Consider the following 19,869-nt stretch of genomic DNA (forward strand, 5'->3'; position numbering starts at 1 on the left):
TGTCCAACCTGTGGCTGAACATCCGAGCTTAATTAGTCTCATCAGCCACAGTTGGACATGTTAACTTGATCTAACATAATATTATTTTGGTGGTCCTCTTTTAAGAACAAAGGACAAAATTCAATCAATTCAATTGTGAACTTTCTAGAATAAGTACCTAATTCCTCAACTTTTTCTTTCCTATTGCTTAGCTCATAAGAGCTATTAGTAAATGTTTGTTGGGGTTTTCTTTTGCAGATTGGTGAAACTATTTCCAACACTATCCCCTTTTTTATCCTTCCCAATTCTCAGCTAAATATAGCAACAACAACTTGAGGTTGGCAGTTAATTCTGGAATAAAGAGCCTAGAAAGAACATAATCCCTATTTCTTTATGCCTTGCCCTAAAGTACATTTTTATCTCAGAATTGTTTGCATCTTTCTTAACATACTACATCTATTGACCAAAAGGCACTTGAGAAAGGATAGGCATTAATGCAGTATGAGTATAATTTTCTCAGGAATCAGTTAAGTTAAAGTAATACATTTAAATGAAGAAGTATTCATTTCTTTGCTCTCAGTAGCATATATATATATACACTAGCATAAAAATTATGAACGGGAAGTAAACTCCACAAATGAAAAATACACTAGATTTAATACACTCTTGAAGTAACTTAGATGCTATTTTCAAAAACACTGGGAATTACCAACAGACCATGCTATCAAAGAAGATTATATTATGATAGAGAATCCCCTCAATGATTCCTTCCAAATACTGAAAAATACTACATACAGTATTAATTCCTGGAAGGTAGGGAAGTAACCTAGATGAAAAGACCAACTTGTAGGAAACAGATTGATATGCCATTGAAGAGGGTACTATTATTATAAATACAGTTGAATTGATAAATGGGAAAGAACTAAGTATATCTAGATATGAAGTTAAAAGGTTTATAAACATGTTTATGAAAGGCGTGGGTTGGAATTTGAATAGGAAAATTTAAAAAGATGGAGTGATAGTGAAGTATGAGAAATAAAAGAGACTAAGACAAACAAAAGCAATTCAAATAAATATTAGCATGGTTTAGTACTTTGCTTTTCAGCCCTTTAAAAACACAGGACAGTATCAAATTAAGGTCCCTCATCCCCAATTACAAAGTATTTTTCTGGGGGAAAAATTCCATTCCAAGACCTAAATAACTAGATCTTAAACTTTTAAACAGAACTCATTCAATTGGAAAATGCCTATATGTAATGTAGCTACTTACAATCTGAGTATCTGATGTAACCTTTTGCTGCAAGACTCTAAGATAGGCTTCAGTTCTATCATCCACTTCAATCCTAGGAAGAAAATTAGTTTATATTCATAATGCATGAAATATTAAAAGATTCATGCAATTGCAAGGAGGGTAGAATTCATACAGATCACAATAAGATTTTACATACTAAGAAATAATCCGTGAAACCTCAAATTGAATTAAAAAAAAATTAAAGGACACAAATCAAAACTTTAACAATAATAGCTCTAACATTTATACAACACTTATGTGCCAAACACTATGCTAAGTACTTTATGATTTTTATTTCATTTGAGTTTTACATCTGTTAAGTTACATGCTGTTATTGAAGTAGAAGAAACTGAGGCAAACATAGGCTAACTGACAAATGTCTTAAACTGGATCTGAACTCCAGGCTGGGGGCTCTGACCATTATGCACTCTTTTTGTGCCCAAAGATAAGCGCTGCTAAAATATGGGGAGTTTGCTTTGAAAAATTGCCTTAAATGATGAAGGAGAGGGAGAGATTTTCCAGTACTATAAAAAATTAGTATCTAATAACATTGTAAACGCTACACCATCCTCAAAACATCACTTTATATTACTTGTATTCTAACAGTTGGGAGTAAGAACTTCTAAGTACCAGATGTCCACATTCATTCTAATTTACAGCTCTTAAAATTTTTCATCTCCTTCTGGGAAATAACTAATAATTGTGAAGACCGCGTATTTTAAAATCAGCCGGAGTCAGGAATTCAGGTTAGGGGAAAATCGTCAGTCTTTATTCTCAATGAAGAAAGATTGGAGGTGGAAGAGAATCGGCGATAGCAATGTGTGCAGCTGAGTCAAGAAGCTAGCTAGACCAATAGCCACACGACCAGCAGCTACAAGCATGGAACCCAGGCTAATCTCCCCCAGCTTCTCTTCCTGTCTCTCTGTCTCCACCCACCAAAATCGTCATTTCCTATACAACACATCAGGACTTGCACAGAGTGGGCAGGGTCCATTCTTTATCCAATCATGTATATTAATAGAGTATAGTCCAATTACTATTTAGCCTCACGTACTTGGGACCTCAGTGCATCAACTCAAACCTCAGCCCATTACAAATAACTCACACTAGCAGTTCAGCTAAAATCACAAAGTTAATAAGTATCTGGATATGTTTTTTTTTTTCTTTTCTGAAGTTAATTTGACTTCATATAGTCTGAGAAATCAAGGGAGAATCATCTGTAAGCAAAAGGACTTTATAGTTTGGACTGAACTTTGTTCAGTGGTACCCAGGCTGTAGCTTTTTAATGGGCTAGAGGTAATAGTAGTTTGGGCCCCCACGACTATGAAGGTAGTAACAGAAGGGAAAGAGTGATTCATCAGTTCATTATTCTTTTTGTCCCAGGCAAGGAGAAGCAAACAGTTCTTTTTTTTTTTTTTTTTTAATAGCCTTTTATTTACAGGTTATATGCATGGGTAACTTCACAGCGTTAACAATTGCCAAACCTCTTCAAACAGTTCTTTAACTTCACTTTCTCTGGCAAAGATCTGAAGTAAAGGCCACTTAGAAAAAAGGGTCTTCCTGGTGATGCTAAGTTTTGTTAAGTGGGAGAATTGTAGAGAGCTCATAGTGTGTGCAAAGGATCAAAATTATTCAAGTTTATGTCATCAACACAGTTAAGAAAAACAAACTAATAAGAAGGCTCAAAAAATTCAATGAGTGATTCAAACATAATCAATTCAACTTGATACCACACAACCACTCACCCCACACAATTTGATACTCACCACAATCCTTTTGTTTATCATCTGAAATTTAATATGCATAGAAGTAACATATTCCAAAACATCCATTTTATATTTCCTATTTTTCAAACACATTTTCCATTGTTTCTCCAAGTTACTATCATGAGAATGCTTTCTAAACATGTTCAAAATATTATATAATAAAGAATTCCTAAGATCTTTAACCATTTATAATCTCAATTTTAATTGGGTACTTTTTCTTAACTATTCTTCATCCTCATTCAAACAGAATTATTTCTGCAAATTAACCCTTAAGGTTTAAATTTAGTGTATACTGTACTAATAATCATTATTCAAAATATGAGAAAAGGCTATTTATTTAAACCTGTACTTACATTATTGCTTTTTTCATTTGTATGCCCATGGCAGGTGTAACTTTAAATAAGTTTTGTATTAGTGAATTGGCAGCCTCATAATTTCTTCGAGTATAAATCAATAACCAATTATCTAGTGGTTTGACACTAATTAATGGAGCACCTCTTGTTTCTTTTGACCAATCTGCAAATTGTGGATTGTAGTCAAACTAAAAGAGAAATTTTGAAAACATTTATAAAAAAGCAAGGTATATATTAACAGCTAACCTGTATTTGAGTCCTACCCTCATTGAAGTTATGGTTATCAACATTTATAAAATAAAACATTTGATCACTGTATCTAAAACTGATTTGATATGCTATATAATTAGTAAATCGATTTAAAATTTTTGATCCTGGAATACAATTCTTAAGAATATATATACTCTTAAACATTAAATATATACTCTTATATACTATATATACTATCAGACACTTCAGTTCAGATATCATTTTATGGACTGTGTAGAAAACTGCTTGTATTTTGTAAAATATTTTGCTTTTCTAAGTTTGCCATTTTTCTTTTAAAAGTAGGGCATACAACCCGTGTTTTACAATATAAATTAGCACTTTATAAAATCTATATGATGATCCTTGAAATGGGATTGAAAAGCCCCCAATCCAAATTTAGTAAATTTTGATTGTGATTCTGTAAATTAACCTTTTTGATACGCTCTTATAAAAATAATGATGGTCTGACAAACTGTTTTAATGATATATATCATATGATATGACATATATCATATGATATATGATAATGGTATATGATTAATGAAATAAGAATTATTTGATTAAAAACCAAACCACTAACCACTAGATTTTACAGAAGCCAAATGAAAAAAGTACTGTTTGTCAAATCAAGTGTTTAGAACTTTCTTCTTAAGACCGTGGTTTAATTGGCAACCTCTCAAAATATTTAATACCATCCTCTATTTTAAAAATCAGCTAAGAATAAACACCTAGTATGGACATTTTATCAAAGTTTAGTACTAGGATAATGAGTATAGGAATAAAACAATCTAATGGTGACATAATATCACTCACCCTTTATTTTATTACATTTTCCTCCTTTTATAGTTTTTCTTTTTTCTGGTTATACATGTACATTAAAATTTTAATATAATTTCTTTATGAATAACGTTGGGAAAGGAAAATCAAAACAAAAGGGAAAAACCAGAAGAAAAAAAGTAAACATAGCATCTATTGATTCACATTCAGTCTCCACACCTTTTTCCCTATCATGTCCCATTTTCCAACTCCTTATGCAATATTAATCTTAGAAGAGAAGTCTTCTAACTTTATAAGTAAACTTTAACATATATGACCTAATTATTTTACTTTTAACCAAATTGATTTTATAAGAAAGCAACTTAGGAAATCTTAACTGTTTTTCCTCCTTGGTGAATCTTTTCTGCTTGCAATATTCTTCCTGAGAATGACAGTAAGTTGGAGTCAAAACTCAAACCCCAGTCACGAAGCTCCTTCTGAACATTATCATCTCTGTTAATTTAAAATATTGGTATACAAAAACAAATCAAAACAATAAGCTATATCCCCAACCAAATCATTTATAAATAATTAAGTCGGTGTTTTTAGTTTTTTTTTTTTTTTTCTCATAGAAATAACCACAAAATGCCTCGTGTATCACTATCATCTTGTTTCATTTGGGTTTCTCTAATGTTTCTTATCTCTCAGCTTACTTCTACTGAATCATGCATGCAAAGCTGCTTAACTTAATTAACTTGATTTCTCTACATAAACTCTTTTTCTACTCTACTATGTTCTGTTCTGGGTAGAATATATCTGAAATACTGCGCTCAATTCTGTATACCAAATTAGTTAAGACATTTATAAGATGAGGAAAAAGGAGAACAACTTAAATGATGAAAAGACCTTGAATCTATACCATGTACAGTAGTGGCTAAAAGACCTGGGGATTTTAGTCTAGAAGAACTCAGGGAACATATGATTTTTCATACATATAATTTAAACATATGTACTTGACCCCAAGGGAAGACTAGAAGCAATGAAAGTTCTATAAAGAAGAAGATTTAGGTTTCATAAAAGGAAAAGCTATTGTAATGGCTACTTATTGGGCATGTTTTCAATTAGTTCTACTGAGGTCCTTTCCAACTCTGAAATTCTGTGATACTTCAACTCAATTATGTTGAGATTATTTAATAAAATTCTGACAATTATCACATATTATAATAACTGATGAATATAAAATTTTTATTTAAAAAAACCATTTAGCCCATTATATTTTTCAGGAGACCTACTTGTGAATATAGTCAATGAGTCTTCCAACTTCACGTTGCCTTTGTTCTGGTGTCAATCTTGTATGAACAGCTAAATCTTTCATCACATTAAAATCATTGCGCATTTTATCAGTTAGACCTTTGAATGATAATATGTGCAGTTATAATAAAGAAGACTTTACTTACAAAATAAGGAAAATTGAGGAAGAAGAGAGAACAGAGTAATAGTAGACACAGGAGAAACTTAAAGAGCTGAGAAACAGGAAACTTAAGTTTATTCATGTTTCCTAAATAGGGGCCAGAAAATGTGAAGGAGTTAATTACTCTAGGAAAAAAAAAAAAAAAAAAGATGATTAAGTACTAAGATGGTAAAGTAGCTTGTCATCTCTCTTCAGAGTAAATAAAATGTAATACCTGTGAGGAAGCAGAGTTCAGGCATGAGCAAAGCAGGTCCTGGTAATACACCACCAGGGCCCCTCCTCCGTTTAGGCTGGCTGACCAAAACTGGTTGTTTTAAGTCAGTGATTTCTGTGTTATATTGCTATACAACAGAAGCAAGAAAGACTATCAATGTTAACAATTATCCTTAGTAACAGTCACAGTAACAAGCAAACTTAAGTACATGTTTGAAAGCAAGACTGGATGCTAATACTTTAGGTTTTTAAATCTAACCATGAAACCATCAGTTTGTATGCTGTGGAAATAATGTCACTTTCCCTCCCATGAAATATTATGGCCAAAAGCCATACTACAATGTTCTTACCAATAGCCTCACTAAATATTGAATATTGTAATATTAATTATGTTAAGCATTCTTTTTGGTATAACGGAAATAGTTCTGGATTTAGTATCAGTATTTGATTCTAAGTTCTTAATAGCTACCTTTGTGACTTTTAAGTGGATCATTTAGCAGCTTATAAAGTTTCTTCCAACTTTATATCTTTGAGAGATGTCTTTGTTTCACAAGTCCCATGCCAAACAAACTAGTTTTAGTCTTCATTATTCTCCTCATCCAACTCTACTCTTATTAAAGTATTAGCATCTCTAAAAGGAACTTAATTCTAATGCTGTGTTAGTCTATGCTGTGAAAAGGGAATCTATGCCGTGAAACCAGTTTACAGGTGTTTTAATAGTTAATTCTAATACTTGTTGAGTCATTGTACATTAAAGCAAATAAAGCAATGAGATATCATGCCAAGTGCATAAAAAAGCAATAATTATATAAATTGGAGACATCTTCGTGATTTATTTTAAGTTAAACCATTTTTAATGGTAAATACTGATCTCCATAAATTCTTAGATGATAAACTTCCTCTTAATTCTCTCCATTATTCCTAAATTTTAAAGTCTCATTAAGGCCATATAGATAGTTCTTTAAACTTGACAGCAAATCATATTGCTCACTCCTTCCAATTTCTATTTAAAGGATCTATTTATCACCTGATTTCTTATCCTTAAGTAGTTTTGGTGGTTTCCTATGTGGTTGTATCAAACCACCAAGGAATCCCTCAGGGATATCTTCCTTACTTTTATCACTACTCATATGTCATATTTCAATTCACACGACTTACCACTCCAATTCAAATTCATAGAAGATACTGTGTATAACATTTAGCCAGTTATCCCCAAGAGCAATTTGATTAAATGCTCCTTTATTCTTAGTTCGGCATTTTCAGTCTTACCCCATTGTTGAGATTAAAGTTTCTTTCTTACAGTTCTCAATCCCTTATATCCAGCCCATTTTATCCAAGTGCCACTTCTTCCTTCATTCCTGTTTTTTCATTGTTAAAGAAAATTCCTGGATGAGCAAGCCCTTTTTACCAATGTATATTGCACCTTTTGCTACAATGTGTTAATTCAGAAAAGTTGTCTAAAGCATTTAAAGGTTAAGTAAGCCAGGTGTATGACATGACAAAGCTTGAAATCAAGGTCTCACTTGCTCCAAGATCTGTTCTCTATCCACTACACCTGTGGTATTAAACTCAGATAAAAAAAGAGGCAAACTGTATAGAAATAGAAACAAACTGTATATAAGGCTCCCTGTGGATTGCATGTTGATTTAGTTATAAAATGTATTTTAAATTACATAAATTTTGTCAAATTTATTTTGATTTAGGCTACATTTGGAAGTATTGTGGGTCATCTGACACCTCTGCACTATATCATGCTGACCCTTTTTTCGTTATAGGATATAATGAGAGTTGGAAAAGATCTCAAAGGTCATATAGTTTCAGCTATTTGTGACATGTCTCTTTACTTCAAGATGCCCAAAACAAGATACTCATCACTTATGACAGTTCATTTTAAATAGTTTTCTTAAAGATGAAATATACCTATACACCAACTAATTTTCACCCTTCTAAAGACAAATTAAACAAATCTAATCTTTATTCCGAATATTTACAAGTTTCTTCAGTAAGTCATTCCCACCTCAACCTAAGTACTAGTTTCAACTAATCTCTTGATTACATGTATTTCCGTTTTATCATCTTATCTGGGTTGTCCACCAATTTATCAATGTCAGAATGCTGTTTACCCAAAGATTCTCTATTTTCTCCATAGTAATTTTCACAACTAGTAATGTGTAATTGTTGAAATTGATGGATCAAGATGCCTTCTAGACCCCAGCTTCTTAAACTGTGGTTCACAACCCTATGTAAGGTCTTGTAACTGAATGTGGGGGGTCACAAAATTATAATTATCAGTAAATGCTTGATTGTATATACCTACAGATCCTGTAAAAATTTCCTGGAAAGGGGTCATGAATGGAAAATGTTTTAAGAAACTCTGTTCCAGACCACCAATACCTCTCTCTCTCTGCCATAATTGCAATGTTTTATTAAGGAAGGAATGGAGTAAGCTGGAAACACTTCCAGATTTCTACTATTATCAACTTGATTTAAGGCCTTGTAATATTTTATGTCTAGAAAGCTCAAAAAAACAACAAAAACTTGTAGCAAACCCTCATTGTCTCTTTGTTAATTAAGCCTACCTACAGTTATGAGACAGCTAGGTTGTGCAACCTGTGGGGCTTGAAGTCAAGAAGACATCTTCCTGAGTTCAGATCCAGTCTCAGACACTAATTATGTGATCCTGCACAAGTTACTTAACCCTGTTTGCCTCAGTATTCTCATCTACGAAAAGAGGTGGAGAAGGAAATGGCAAACTACTCCAGTATCTTTCCCAAGAAAACCCCAAATGGGGCCACAAAAAATTGAACCATGACTGAAACTAAAAAATAATAATGACCACTCAGTATATGTTCAACTATTCTAAAATCCTCACTCTTCTCCTATAAGTAGCTTTCTGCATCAAATTAGTTTTTTTTTTTTCCTTTAGCAAGTCAGGCTTATAGGAAAAATTTTCTGGACTGCTTCCAAAGATGACCTTGATATTTGCGTAATAGTTCTAGCCTCGAACCTAAGTTCTTTTCAACATCCATTTTATTATCCTCACTTGTGTTTAAAAAATGTTACTCTCCTCACCCCTGCCAAGTTTGCTTAAATAGCCCTGGAAAACTATCTACATTGGACATTACCAAGTATTCACTTAATAATGCCTATTAATCAGAAGAGATTTCCCTAGCTCTCAGTGTCCCCTTTCTCATCACCACTAAAAATTTCCTTTGAGATGAAAATTACCAATGAGAGAAAAAAAAGGAGCAGTAAAAGTAAAACTTCATTTACCTGGCATCCCAGGGAATGGAATAGTTTCATAACTAGATTTTTCAGGTAACTGAAGTTTTAAGTTTCTAAGTACTAAAATACTTATTTTAGCCCTGTTTATAACAGTATGAATTTATTGTGAATACTTAATTTATTCCTGAAGACAAAAAGTCATTATTATGCAAAATATCCTAATAGCAGGATGATCTCAGGCTTCTTCCATTGCATTTTGGCTACTACATGAATTTATCTCTAGATCATCATTGCTTTGGAGCATCACCTTTTTATTTTTTTCCTCCAATTACCAGGCTGCCAGCTGTTCTTGCTATTTCAAGTGTGCATATGTCTCTAGTAATCTCTTTTTCATCAGCTATTGGCTGGAAAACAGACAAGTATGCTCAATATGATAGCTTTATGGCTAAAAAAAATTACAGTAAACAAACACCAAATAAAGTCTCAAGATCCATTAACTTTATGACAGCAATTTTGACTGCTCAGAAGCCCTTCCCCCACTTCCTAGATAGCTGATACTGCTAAATAGGCTACATCCAGATAAACAACTTTATTGTATAGGTAGGTATTCTGGGTGTGTCACTGTAACCTGCCTTGAGAGCATAAATGAGAGGAAGAAAGGGAACCACATAAATTTATTAAATATTTTATACCTTTCTGTAGTAGTCTAAAAAGCTGATTTCAGAGCCATCTGCTTTTTTAAAGGTGCTTCTTGGATTTTGCTCCCAGTCAATATCATCTACTCTATAGGTTTTATTGTTGTACCTGTGAAACAATTCCAGGAATTTCAATAATCCAGAAGTGACAATTGCAAACTTTTACCTTAAATAAGATTAGGTAACAGAATGAACGAACAGCAGCTAAGTGGTTCTTCTGATTAAAAAAAAAAAAAGTTCTGAGGATAATATTAAATTAAAATTTTGGTCTCTAAAGTAAAAAAAAAAAAAAAAAAAAAAAAAGATTTTAGTTAGTTCTAACTGCACTATCTAAAAGAAGGAAAATTTGAAGAGTCTGTTCTAATAATAATCGTGGAGATTGCCATCTGTGAATTAACACTCCAGAAAAACAGAAAATTAAAGTTCTTCCCTGGATGTTGCTTTTGTACTTCATAATCAGAAGGAAAATGTACAGCAAGACAATCCTTAAAGCTATGTAATTCTGAGATGGGTCAAAGGGAAATTATTCCTTCCTTAGGCCTATTCTCCTTATTTTGAGAATTCAAGTGGTCCATCAGCCATAGGTTCAGTCTGTACTTATAAAGAAGAAGAGGAACATGTTTTAAGAGCAACATACCCTTACTGTGAAGAATTTACAGAAAGACTAGAAAATTATGAAGAAAAAACAAATTGAGCTTTCTCACTTGGTAAGAACGATTAATCCTATTAATTCTTTAGAGACTTGTTCTTGAAATCGATGTTCACCAAACTGTTGATACAGGCTGAACATAAAATCTAAAACAGTTTCACTTCGAAGAACTTTATGGCTTACATCAGTGCAAAGCATAATGTTATTCTCATATTGAAGAATAGAGGTGGTGAATCCTGGCCAAATCACCAATCTGTCAAAGAGTATAAAAAAATTTTAGAGATTCTACTAAATGCATGATACTTTCAATATATTCAAGTAATAAATTTGCACATGACCCATAATTCAGATTTTCTTCACTTCTCTTCAACAGTGAAAGCTTTTAAGTTTCATTCTGATTAGTCTGTTCAAGCTGTCATTATTTTCTTTGTTGGGGGGTGGGTGGGAAGAGAAGGTCTTAAATCTATTTTAAAAGCATTTTCATTGAAGGATAAATAACGAACTGTTGAGCAGTTCCATCTGAAAGAATGTAAGGATAAGTAGTTATTTACCAGATTGCCAACTCAAAATGACTAGAAATTGTGCAATAGTAACCAGAAGAACTAATGAAATCTTAAATCTGTGATAATCTCTTTCTACTCTGGCCTAGTCAAACTACATATGAAGTATTACGTTTTGGTCTACATTTTAGGAAGGATTTCATTAAACCAGAGAACATAAAGAATGGAAAAAATGTGGAGAAGATTCTCAAGTTTGTGCTATAATTACAGTGGTTGAAGGATGTTTAGTTTGTGAAAAAAGGATTCAAGAAAAACTTTCTAATTTTCTTCAAATATTTGAAAATCTGTCAAAAAGTGATTAAGAGTTAAGATTTTTTTTTTTTTTTTGCTTGATCCTAAAAACCAGAACTAAGAAGGAAAAAAAGCATTCAGGATTAATACAAGGAAAAACTTAGCAAAATTAGAGTTTTCTTTCTAAAGGTGACACTGATGACCTTCAAAGGTAGCTAATTTCTTTTCATTAAAAGTCTTCAACAAAAAGCTAAGGGGTCCAGTTCATAGAAATAGTATGGGGGAAAAATTGTTCACGTGTTAGTTGGAGAGATTAGAAATCCAAGGCCTCTTTTTAAATTCTAAAACCACAGATTTTTATAGTCCAAGAAGCTGCAGAAGGGGCTTAACTAGTCCAACTCCTTCACCTGACAGATGGACAATTGAAACACATATCCTACAACTCCAAATTTTTGGAGTATTTAACTTACTACATGGGTAGTCTTTTGATACAGATTATTTGATTCAGCCAAATCTAAATGAGTTGTGACTAAATTAATGTGAAATAATATAATGCACTGATAATATTTTTTACAAGTTTATCTAATCAATGAAAATATAAAGAAGCAAATAATTTAGGGTTAGTAGATCTAATTCATCTTTTGATTTTGGCTCTTAAATTTGTATTGCCTTGAGATATCCAAAAATTGATAAGATTTAGCTAAAGAGTGTATAAATTTGACATTGAAGGATAATTTAATATCAACAATCTAAAAGGCCCTTTTTCTTTTGCCCTTCCTACCTTATTTAAAATTCCACCTTCCCTTTACCTCCAACAAAAAAATCTCATCATGTATCAGGAACCTAAACTTAAAAAAAAAAAAAACAAAAAAAAAAAAAAACAGAAGACTTCACATTTATACCTGATCTGTAGCAGGAAGTCCAACATGTAATTAAACTTTTTATAGCAGAAACAGCCTAAAAGACCTCAAGGCTCAAATTTTCATAATTGGGCCTTTTTATTCTCCCGAAAAAGGGGAAGATTTAGCAATTAGCTAGTCTAACTCTTATTATAGCTCAAATATTCTAAAGTTCTGAGTTTTTTTTTTTAATCTAATAGTTCCTACACTTGAAAAATACCCATCAAATAATACTTTCATTTCCAGTACTAAAATATCTAAGATACATACTAACCTATGATTTGGGATATTGATCGGGTCACTTGGATTATAATAATTACGTCCAATTTGTTGCAAATTCATGATCTTCAAAAGCCTAGAAATAGCAGTCAGAAGAGTTTTAATGTAGTTTATTTCACTTTACTTTCACTCTATGTTTACTAATCAATTGATCAAAAACCACATTTACTAAATACCTGTAGTTAATGTATTGTCTACTTTGTACCTAGTGTATAGTAGACACTATTTTCTTAGGAAAACATCTACCTAATATTGATACATTGACCCCACATTCGCTGGCATATCTACGATATTAACTGACATCTAAGCTTTCCTGTTTCTTATTTCCTACAGTCAGCTCATAATCTCTCCACCCTTTGTGATTCTTGGTATGGCAAATGAAGACCTAAAGAGCTTACATACTAATCTTAAACTATTAGCCTTACTAAAACAAATTCAAACTCTGTGATACTACCTCACACCCATTATACTAGCCAAAGTAATTTGATATCAAAACTAAATCCTGGTAAGATTATGAAGAAACAAGCATAATCATTAATTACTAGAAGAATTGCAAATTCATAAAACCTTTTTGAAAACCAATCAAGCAGGATCTGATAAAAAATAATCATACCCTTTAAATTAAATTAAATACAAAATACATCCTGAAAGGGTTAACAAAAACACAAAGAAAAAGAATCAACTTTTTGAAGTCATTCGTAATGGCTTCATTTGTAGTTGTAAAACTGAGAATCAACCAACCTAAACATCAAAGGATGGAATGGCCAAATGAATAAGAAGTGGTACATTAATGTAACAGATTATTATAATTAAAATACTAAATACAGAAAAAAGAAAAAATCTCAAAATGATATAAAGTGAGAAAAAAGTACCTACAACTAAAAAATGAGAATGGAAAGAAGAATCTCGAGTGATTAAAAAGTTGTATTTTATGTATTTAAAGTGGTTCAAATATAAACCATACCATATAAATTTTTAAAATTGTAAAAAGCTTCTCTTCATGACTTGATACAAACTAACAGTTAAATATCTAACATTTACTTCAACTTATTATATTTCAGGCACGGTGCAAAGTACTTCACAAATATCTCATTTGATCCCCACAACAATCCAGGAAAATAGGTACTAATGGGGTACTATCCCCATTTTACAGATGACAAAATTAGGCAAACAATAAGTGACCTGTTCAGAGTAATGTGGCTAATACATTTCTGAGAAATGATTTGAATTCATGTCGTCCTGACTCCCTGTCCAGCACACTGTCCATTGCACTACCTCACTGCCCCTAAAGTCAACATTCTCAGTAAGAGAATTACTCAGTAAGAGTAAGAGAAGTTTTAACAAACCTTCTGAAAATAATATTATAAAACTGTAAACAAGTTGGTGAAGTAGGTGGAAGTTCATTTGTTAAAGTGATTGTTATCTTCACAGTTTCTCCATTCCGAGTCTGACTAAACACTTCTGTAACCTATGAGGAATGATAAATAAAAAAGCATTTGTTATTGTTAAAGCATTTAGTAAAGCACTCTATGTATGTAGGAAGCACTGTGTTTTAAGAGTATTGCTTAAGTGCTAACAATACAAAGAATAAGACAGTACCAGCTCTACAGGAATCAAAAACTCTTAAAGGATGAGGTCAGGAGGAGAATAGCACATAATACAAAATTCAATATAACTTACAGGCCCACAAAGTAAAGGATTAAATGACAGGGCAGATGGCAAGGCCCAAAGGTCATTAGGTTACATAAGTAGTTAAGACAAGACGAAAATGCTAGCAGTCTCTACAAGGCAAATTGACTATCTTAAGTGGGAATGGCAGGAATGATGGCAAGGACTAGATCATTCCTCTATCATGAAAAGGAATGGAATTACTAACTCTCAAATCATCCAAATTCTGTGAAGTCAAGAAATAAAAGCAAAAGAAAGTGGCAAGGACGCAGGCTGTCCCCGATGGCAGTTTTTCCTGCAGCTCAAACATTCAAACATCAACACCCTTAAGTACTCTCTTAAACTGATACTATTTAATATTCTGAATTATCCAGTATCCCAGCAATTAGTTATTTTCCTTAAATTTAAAATTTTTTTTAATGTTAAAAAGCATTTTAAAAATATTGCAACCTTATTCTGTAGTCTTTTGGGTAGAAATAATATTGTTCCATCAAAAGCATGACACCTTCCTATTAGTTCTTCATGTTGAAAAAGTAAAGCTGAACGGAGTCTTCTGGCTTCCATTTGTGGGTTATAATCAACATGGTACTGATACAAAGCCCACTGAGGACGAGATGTCAGTCGAAAGTGGTTTGTACTTAATCTTACTACAATGCCTGAAGAACCTGAAAAACAGAACAAGAAGTTATCCAACTGTGAAGTATTGAAAAGTGTTAATTCTTTCCTGAACACATTTCACATAAAAATCTAAGAGAATCAGTTTCCTTAAATAAGAAGCAAAAAAGAACAAAAGTACAGTCTCAGATATGGCCAACTCTTTAAAGACTATAACCTAATCCATTTATCTAAGCAGATAAATTTATTCCCTAAGCAATTAAGCCTACTCAGAGGTTTGTTAACTAACACATAACCTGCCAAATAATCTCACTACCATCAAACAACTAGCCAATGGCCACTAATTTTACACAGAAACAACCAATGCAAACAAAGAATTAATCTCTCATAACCATGAAATGTGACTTGACATGTTTATTTCAAAACAAGATGTAAGAAATTTTCCCCAAAAAAAGAGGGTTAAGAAAAAAAAAAAGTGCAGACCAAGATCTCTCATAGTATTTTGTCTACTTTGCAATGCATGTAAGATAAATTGTAAATGAAAGACACAGAAAAATGGAATACCCTAATAATTATGTTCTCATTTGTTTAATAGATCCTTCCCAAACGAGTATGTACATTAGTAGACTTAAGATGAAACCTTCTAAAATGACATTCCTTAAAGTTCACATACCTGTTTTTGACTCTTTAACATGTTCTAAGTTCTGTCTGGTATTCACCCCAAGGTCATGAAAATCTCTTCGACGGCCTCCTCTCTCCCCCAAAGATAGCTCCTGGAATCCAGCTGAAATCTGAAGCTCTTAATGATTGTGAAAAGTAAAATTATACATTAGTTAAGAAATAAAGCTACTCATATAGAAATAAGAAACTATGAGATTTAATTTCCCTAATGCTATTAAAACAGATCTCTGAATGCAGCTGAAATACTCAGGACAATGTACAGGTGAACTTTTATCAACATTGCTCTGGTTAATCTGCTGGCAGAATAATAAAATAAAGTAAAACCTTAAGAATTTCTCAACAATCTTTAGAAGATACAACTTCAGAAATGAGTAACATTATCAAGATAGTATCTCTCAGACCTACACAATTTTTGTTTTCTAGTCTATGTATCATTTTCCTTATTATACACTAAAACATTTATTATGTTGATAGCACTGGACAGCAGTTTTCTAAGTAGCGGAAAGTATAGTAACATTTTCAATTAAATGTGTAACAGTAGTGAGTTTGAATAAAAAGTTCTTCAGATAAAAGCATATACCTAATACTTTTCCTCAACTGAGTGTAAAGATTATGAATAAAGATAATCTTTTATTTCCCCTCTCCCTCAGATAACTGACAAGAACTCATGTGCTTAAACTTTTAAAATTGGTATTTTCTTGTTTTCTCCTAGATGGAATTTCTATTTCAAATTTGTGCTATGAGACCAATCCTAGTTTAAAAAAAAAATCAATGCTCTTGTGAGTAAAACATATAATTATGACAGGCAAGGTTGCATTTTAATTTAAGGACTGGGAAGATGCAATTTTCACATAAAAAGAATATTTTGTAAGTCTTATTCCTTTGCCTTCTTAAAACTACCATTAAATGAAAATGGAGTCTATGTAAACATGCTTGGCAAAAATCAAAATCACTTTTCTTATCTGCTCAATGCCATATACAAAAGTTCTATGGACTTTTGTTCAATACTGCCACTTCTGTCCTCTATATAGGATATACCAAACATGGTGGAGATTTTCGGTGTTTAATCAATGGAACAGATTGAGTAAACGTGATTCAATGTTCCATAAACCTAAAGAAACTAACTTACAGGGCAAGAACTCTCAAATTTGACAAAAATACTGGTAAAACTGGAAAGCAGTCTGACAGAAATTAGGTTTCAGTCAACATTTTGTATCATAATAAACCCAACATGAAAGGAGATGCCTTTGTAACTTATGTCTGCAGAGGAGATTCTTAGCTAAAAAGTGATAAAGGTGATCATCACAGAATGTAAAACAGGCAATTATTACATAAATTTTAGAAATTTTGCATGTGTAAAAAATTAAAAGGAAAGATGTCTAGGGAAAATGTGTTTTATATATATCTAATATACAAAATACATATGGGATTGATATCATTATATAAAAACAAGTACCATTTTTAATGTGTTTTAAAGAAACAGACACTTTTCAAAAATACTTTTTAAAAAAAGTTATCAACTTGTGGAAAAGTGCTTCGAATCAGTAATAATGGAAATATACATTGTAACTATTCTGTGGTTTCAAACCTCCCACCATCAGATTAGCAGAAATGACAAAAAGAAAAACCTTTGACAGACTAGAAATGACCACACTAATCCAGAGATGGTGCCACTTTGAAATGATGCAATGGAAAATAAATACAAAACTACTCAAAGTCACTAAGCTAAACAATTCCTCTCACCTGCAATATCAAGAGAAGGAAAGTATACATATGCACAAAAATACTTGGTCCAGCACCTTCATTGTAATAAGTTAATTTTTAAAAGTGTCAAGTTGGGAAATGGCTGAACAAATTATTGTGTAAGAATATTACTGGTAAAAATGTATTTATGATTATAAATCATTAAAAGCAATTTGAAGATTTGTACAAACTGATACTGAGGTGAGCAAAACAAGAAACATTTGCACAATAATCACAATCAAGGAAAACTATTGTGAAGGTCTTCAGAGGTCTTATGAACACAATGATCAATCTAGAATTTGGATGGAAGCATAACTTCTATTACATGGTAGAGAGGCTTTATACTAAAAGGATTGGACCGAGAGAAGAGATTTTCAGGACATGGCTTATGTGTTGGATTTCTTTTGCTTTGACTATTCTTTTTTATTTATAAGGAAGTCAGGGACAAGTTAGTTCAAGATCAGAAAGGGACACAATATGTGCTAGTAACATTATAAATTTTACACACACACACACACACACACACACACACACACTTGAATAAGCATTTATTAAGCACTATTGCCAGATATTTCTTTCTATCTTTATAATAACTCTATTATCTATCTCTATGTTATAGGTAAAGAAACTGATAGCTTAAGTGACTTGTCCATTATCACACAGCTAGTGATTTTTTGACCCCAGATATGAATTCAGGTCTCCTGGACTCCAGGCTCAGAGCTTCTTCCACTGTACCAACATGCTAAATATATATTTAATGTAGTCGTCTTCCCTACATAATTTTCATCTTTTTGTTGTAATATGCAGTATTTGAGTTCATAATTTTTAATAAGCTAGTGAAAAAATGGTTGAGAAAGGTAAAAAAATAACTTTGTGGAAAGCTGTTGTAAAATCAAGAACTTAAGAAAATTAAAACCAGAGGCAGCTTGGTGGTGCAGTGGATAGAGCACTAGCCCTGAAATCAGGAGGATCTGAGTTCAAATTTGACCTCAGACATTTAACACTTCCTGGCTATATGACCCTGGACAAGTCACTTAACCCCAATTATCTCAAGTCAAAAAAAAAAGGACATTAAACTTGAACTTAGAAAAAAGTCTTTGTATCCTATCTTTGACAATGGTTTGAAACCTAAGATATATAATCAACTCCTTCAAATAACTTCAGTTCATGACCTACTTCAACAAAAACAAAAAAATGTCTTCTCCAACCTCAAAAAGCTCACTTGATCCATCCATTCCTCTGAGGTATATTTGTCCCTTTTCTCTCCTGCCTTTTATACTCGATTCCTTGAGGAAAGCCATCCAAAATTAGTGGCTCCAATTCCCAACCTCTCTCTCTCTCTAGATACACTATATAGACTGGATTCTATTGTTCAACTCAAATAATTACCAATTATTTTTCAACTGCCAAATCTTTTGACCTTTTCTAAATCCACTATCCTAGTGAATTTAACTCTGGTTTTTGAATCAGTCACACTTTCTCATTTTCATAATCCTTGTTCTAATTTATTCCCCTTAGATGGCTCTTCATGTTGTCCCCTAGTGTCTATCTGGGGTACTCATCTTCCTCTATACTATTTAATTTGGTGATCTTATCTCCTATGAATTCTATTATTTCTATGCTTATGAGTATCAAATTTATTTATCCAACTGGAATTTCTGTGCCGATTTCTGAATTGCATCTCCAATTGCCTACAGTAACTAAATGTCAAACTAAATGTCTTGTAGAATCTTAAACCCAGGATATCTCAAACAATTATCTTCCCCCCAAAAAACAGCCCCCTCTAAATACATTCATTATTTGCTGTTTATGGTACTACCACTCTCTTTTCTGCCTTGTGTCCATCTGTTTCAAAGGTCTGGCAATTTTATCTTTGTAGTACCTTTTGCATGTGCCCATTTCTCTCTTCTGACATTTCCATCATCCTAATAATGATCCTTATTTCCTCACGCCTGGACTTGTGCAAATACTTTATAAGTTGATTTCTCTTCCACCAGTCTTTCCTCACTCTCACTCTAGTCCATCTTCCACCAAGCTGTCAAAGCTATTTTTTTAATTATATATACAAATCTGATCATGTCATTCTTCTATGCAAACTTTAGTGGCTCTCTGCTGCCCACATGATCAAATATGAAATCCTCTTTTTGGTCTTCAAAGTTATTTATAATCTTTTCCCATCCCCTATCTTTTCAGTCTTCTTACATCTTACATTGTGACGTCCTTACACTCTGCAAGCCAGTGACACAAACTTTCATGTTCTTTACACAACTTAATATAAGATTCTTGGTGCATAGCAGTCTCCCAATACATGTTTGTTGAATGAACTGGCAACTAACATACATAAAATAAAAAAAATCCTCAACAGGGATATGGTCAGAGGATCTGAACAACAAAAGAATTGCAAACTATTGACCATCAAATGAACAAATGCTACAAATTAATAATAGAAAAGCCAATCAAAACATCCCTTGGGTTTTGCTTCATGCATAGCAAATTATTAAAGATTACAAAAAGAAGAATAATCAATGATGAATGGATGGTAGAAA

General features: G+C 32.5%; 1 protein-coding gene across 6 annotated transcripts in view; it reads right to left on the reverse strand.

The window, feature by feature from the left end:
• The window catches only part of LOC100935365 (piwi-like protein 1), a 42,937-nt gene that overhangs the window by 12,526 nt on the left and 10,542 nt on the right, over positions 1-19,869 (reverse strand). For all 6 annotated transcript variants that reach the window (XM_031948408.1, XM_031948411.1, XM_031948412.1 and 3 more), the window contains 11 exons: positions 15,573-15,698; positions 14,735-14,949; positions 13,963-14,084; positions 12,612-12,692; positions 10,703-10,900; positions 9,996-10,107; positions 6,080-6,206; positions 5,687-5,804; positions 4,793-4,907; positions 3,390-3,577; positions 1,250-1,322 (listed from right to left, as the gene is read on the reverse strand). In XM_031948408.1, coding sequence (XP_031804268.1) covers positions 1,250-1,322; positions 3,390-3,577; positions 4,793-4,907; positions 5,687-5,804; positions 6,080-6,206; positions 9,996-10,107; positions 10,703-10,900; positions 12,612-12,692; positions 13,963-14,084; positions 14,735-14,949; positions 15,573-15,698 — 1,475 coding nt within the window. The remainder of the gene's footprint in view (positions 1-1,249; positions 1,323-3,389; positions 3,578-4,792; positions 4,908-5,686; positions 5,805-6,079; positions 6,207-9,995; positions 10,108-10,702; positions 10,901-12,611; positions 12,693-13,962; positions 14,085-14,734; positions 14,950-15,572; positions 15,699-19,869) is intronic.

This window comes from Sarcophilus harrisii, chromosome 1 (genome assembly GCF_902635505.1).
Source record: "Sarcophilus harrisii chromosome 1, mSarHar1.11, whole genome shotgun sequence".
NCBI lineage: Eukaryota > Metazoa > Chordata > Mammalia > Dasyuromorphia > Dasyuridae > Sarcophilus > Sarcophilus harrisii.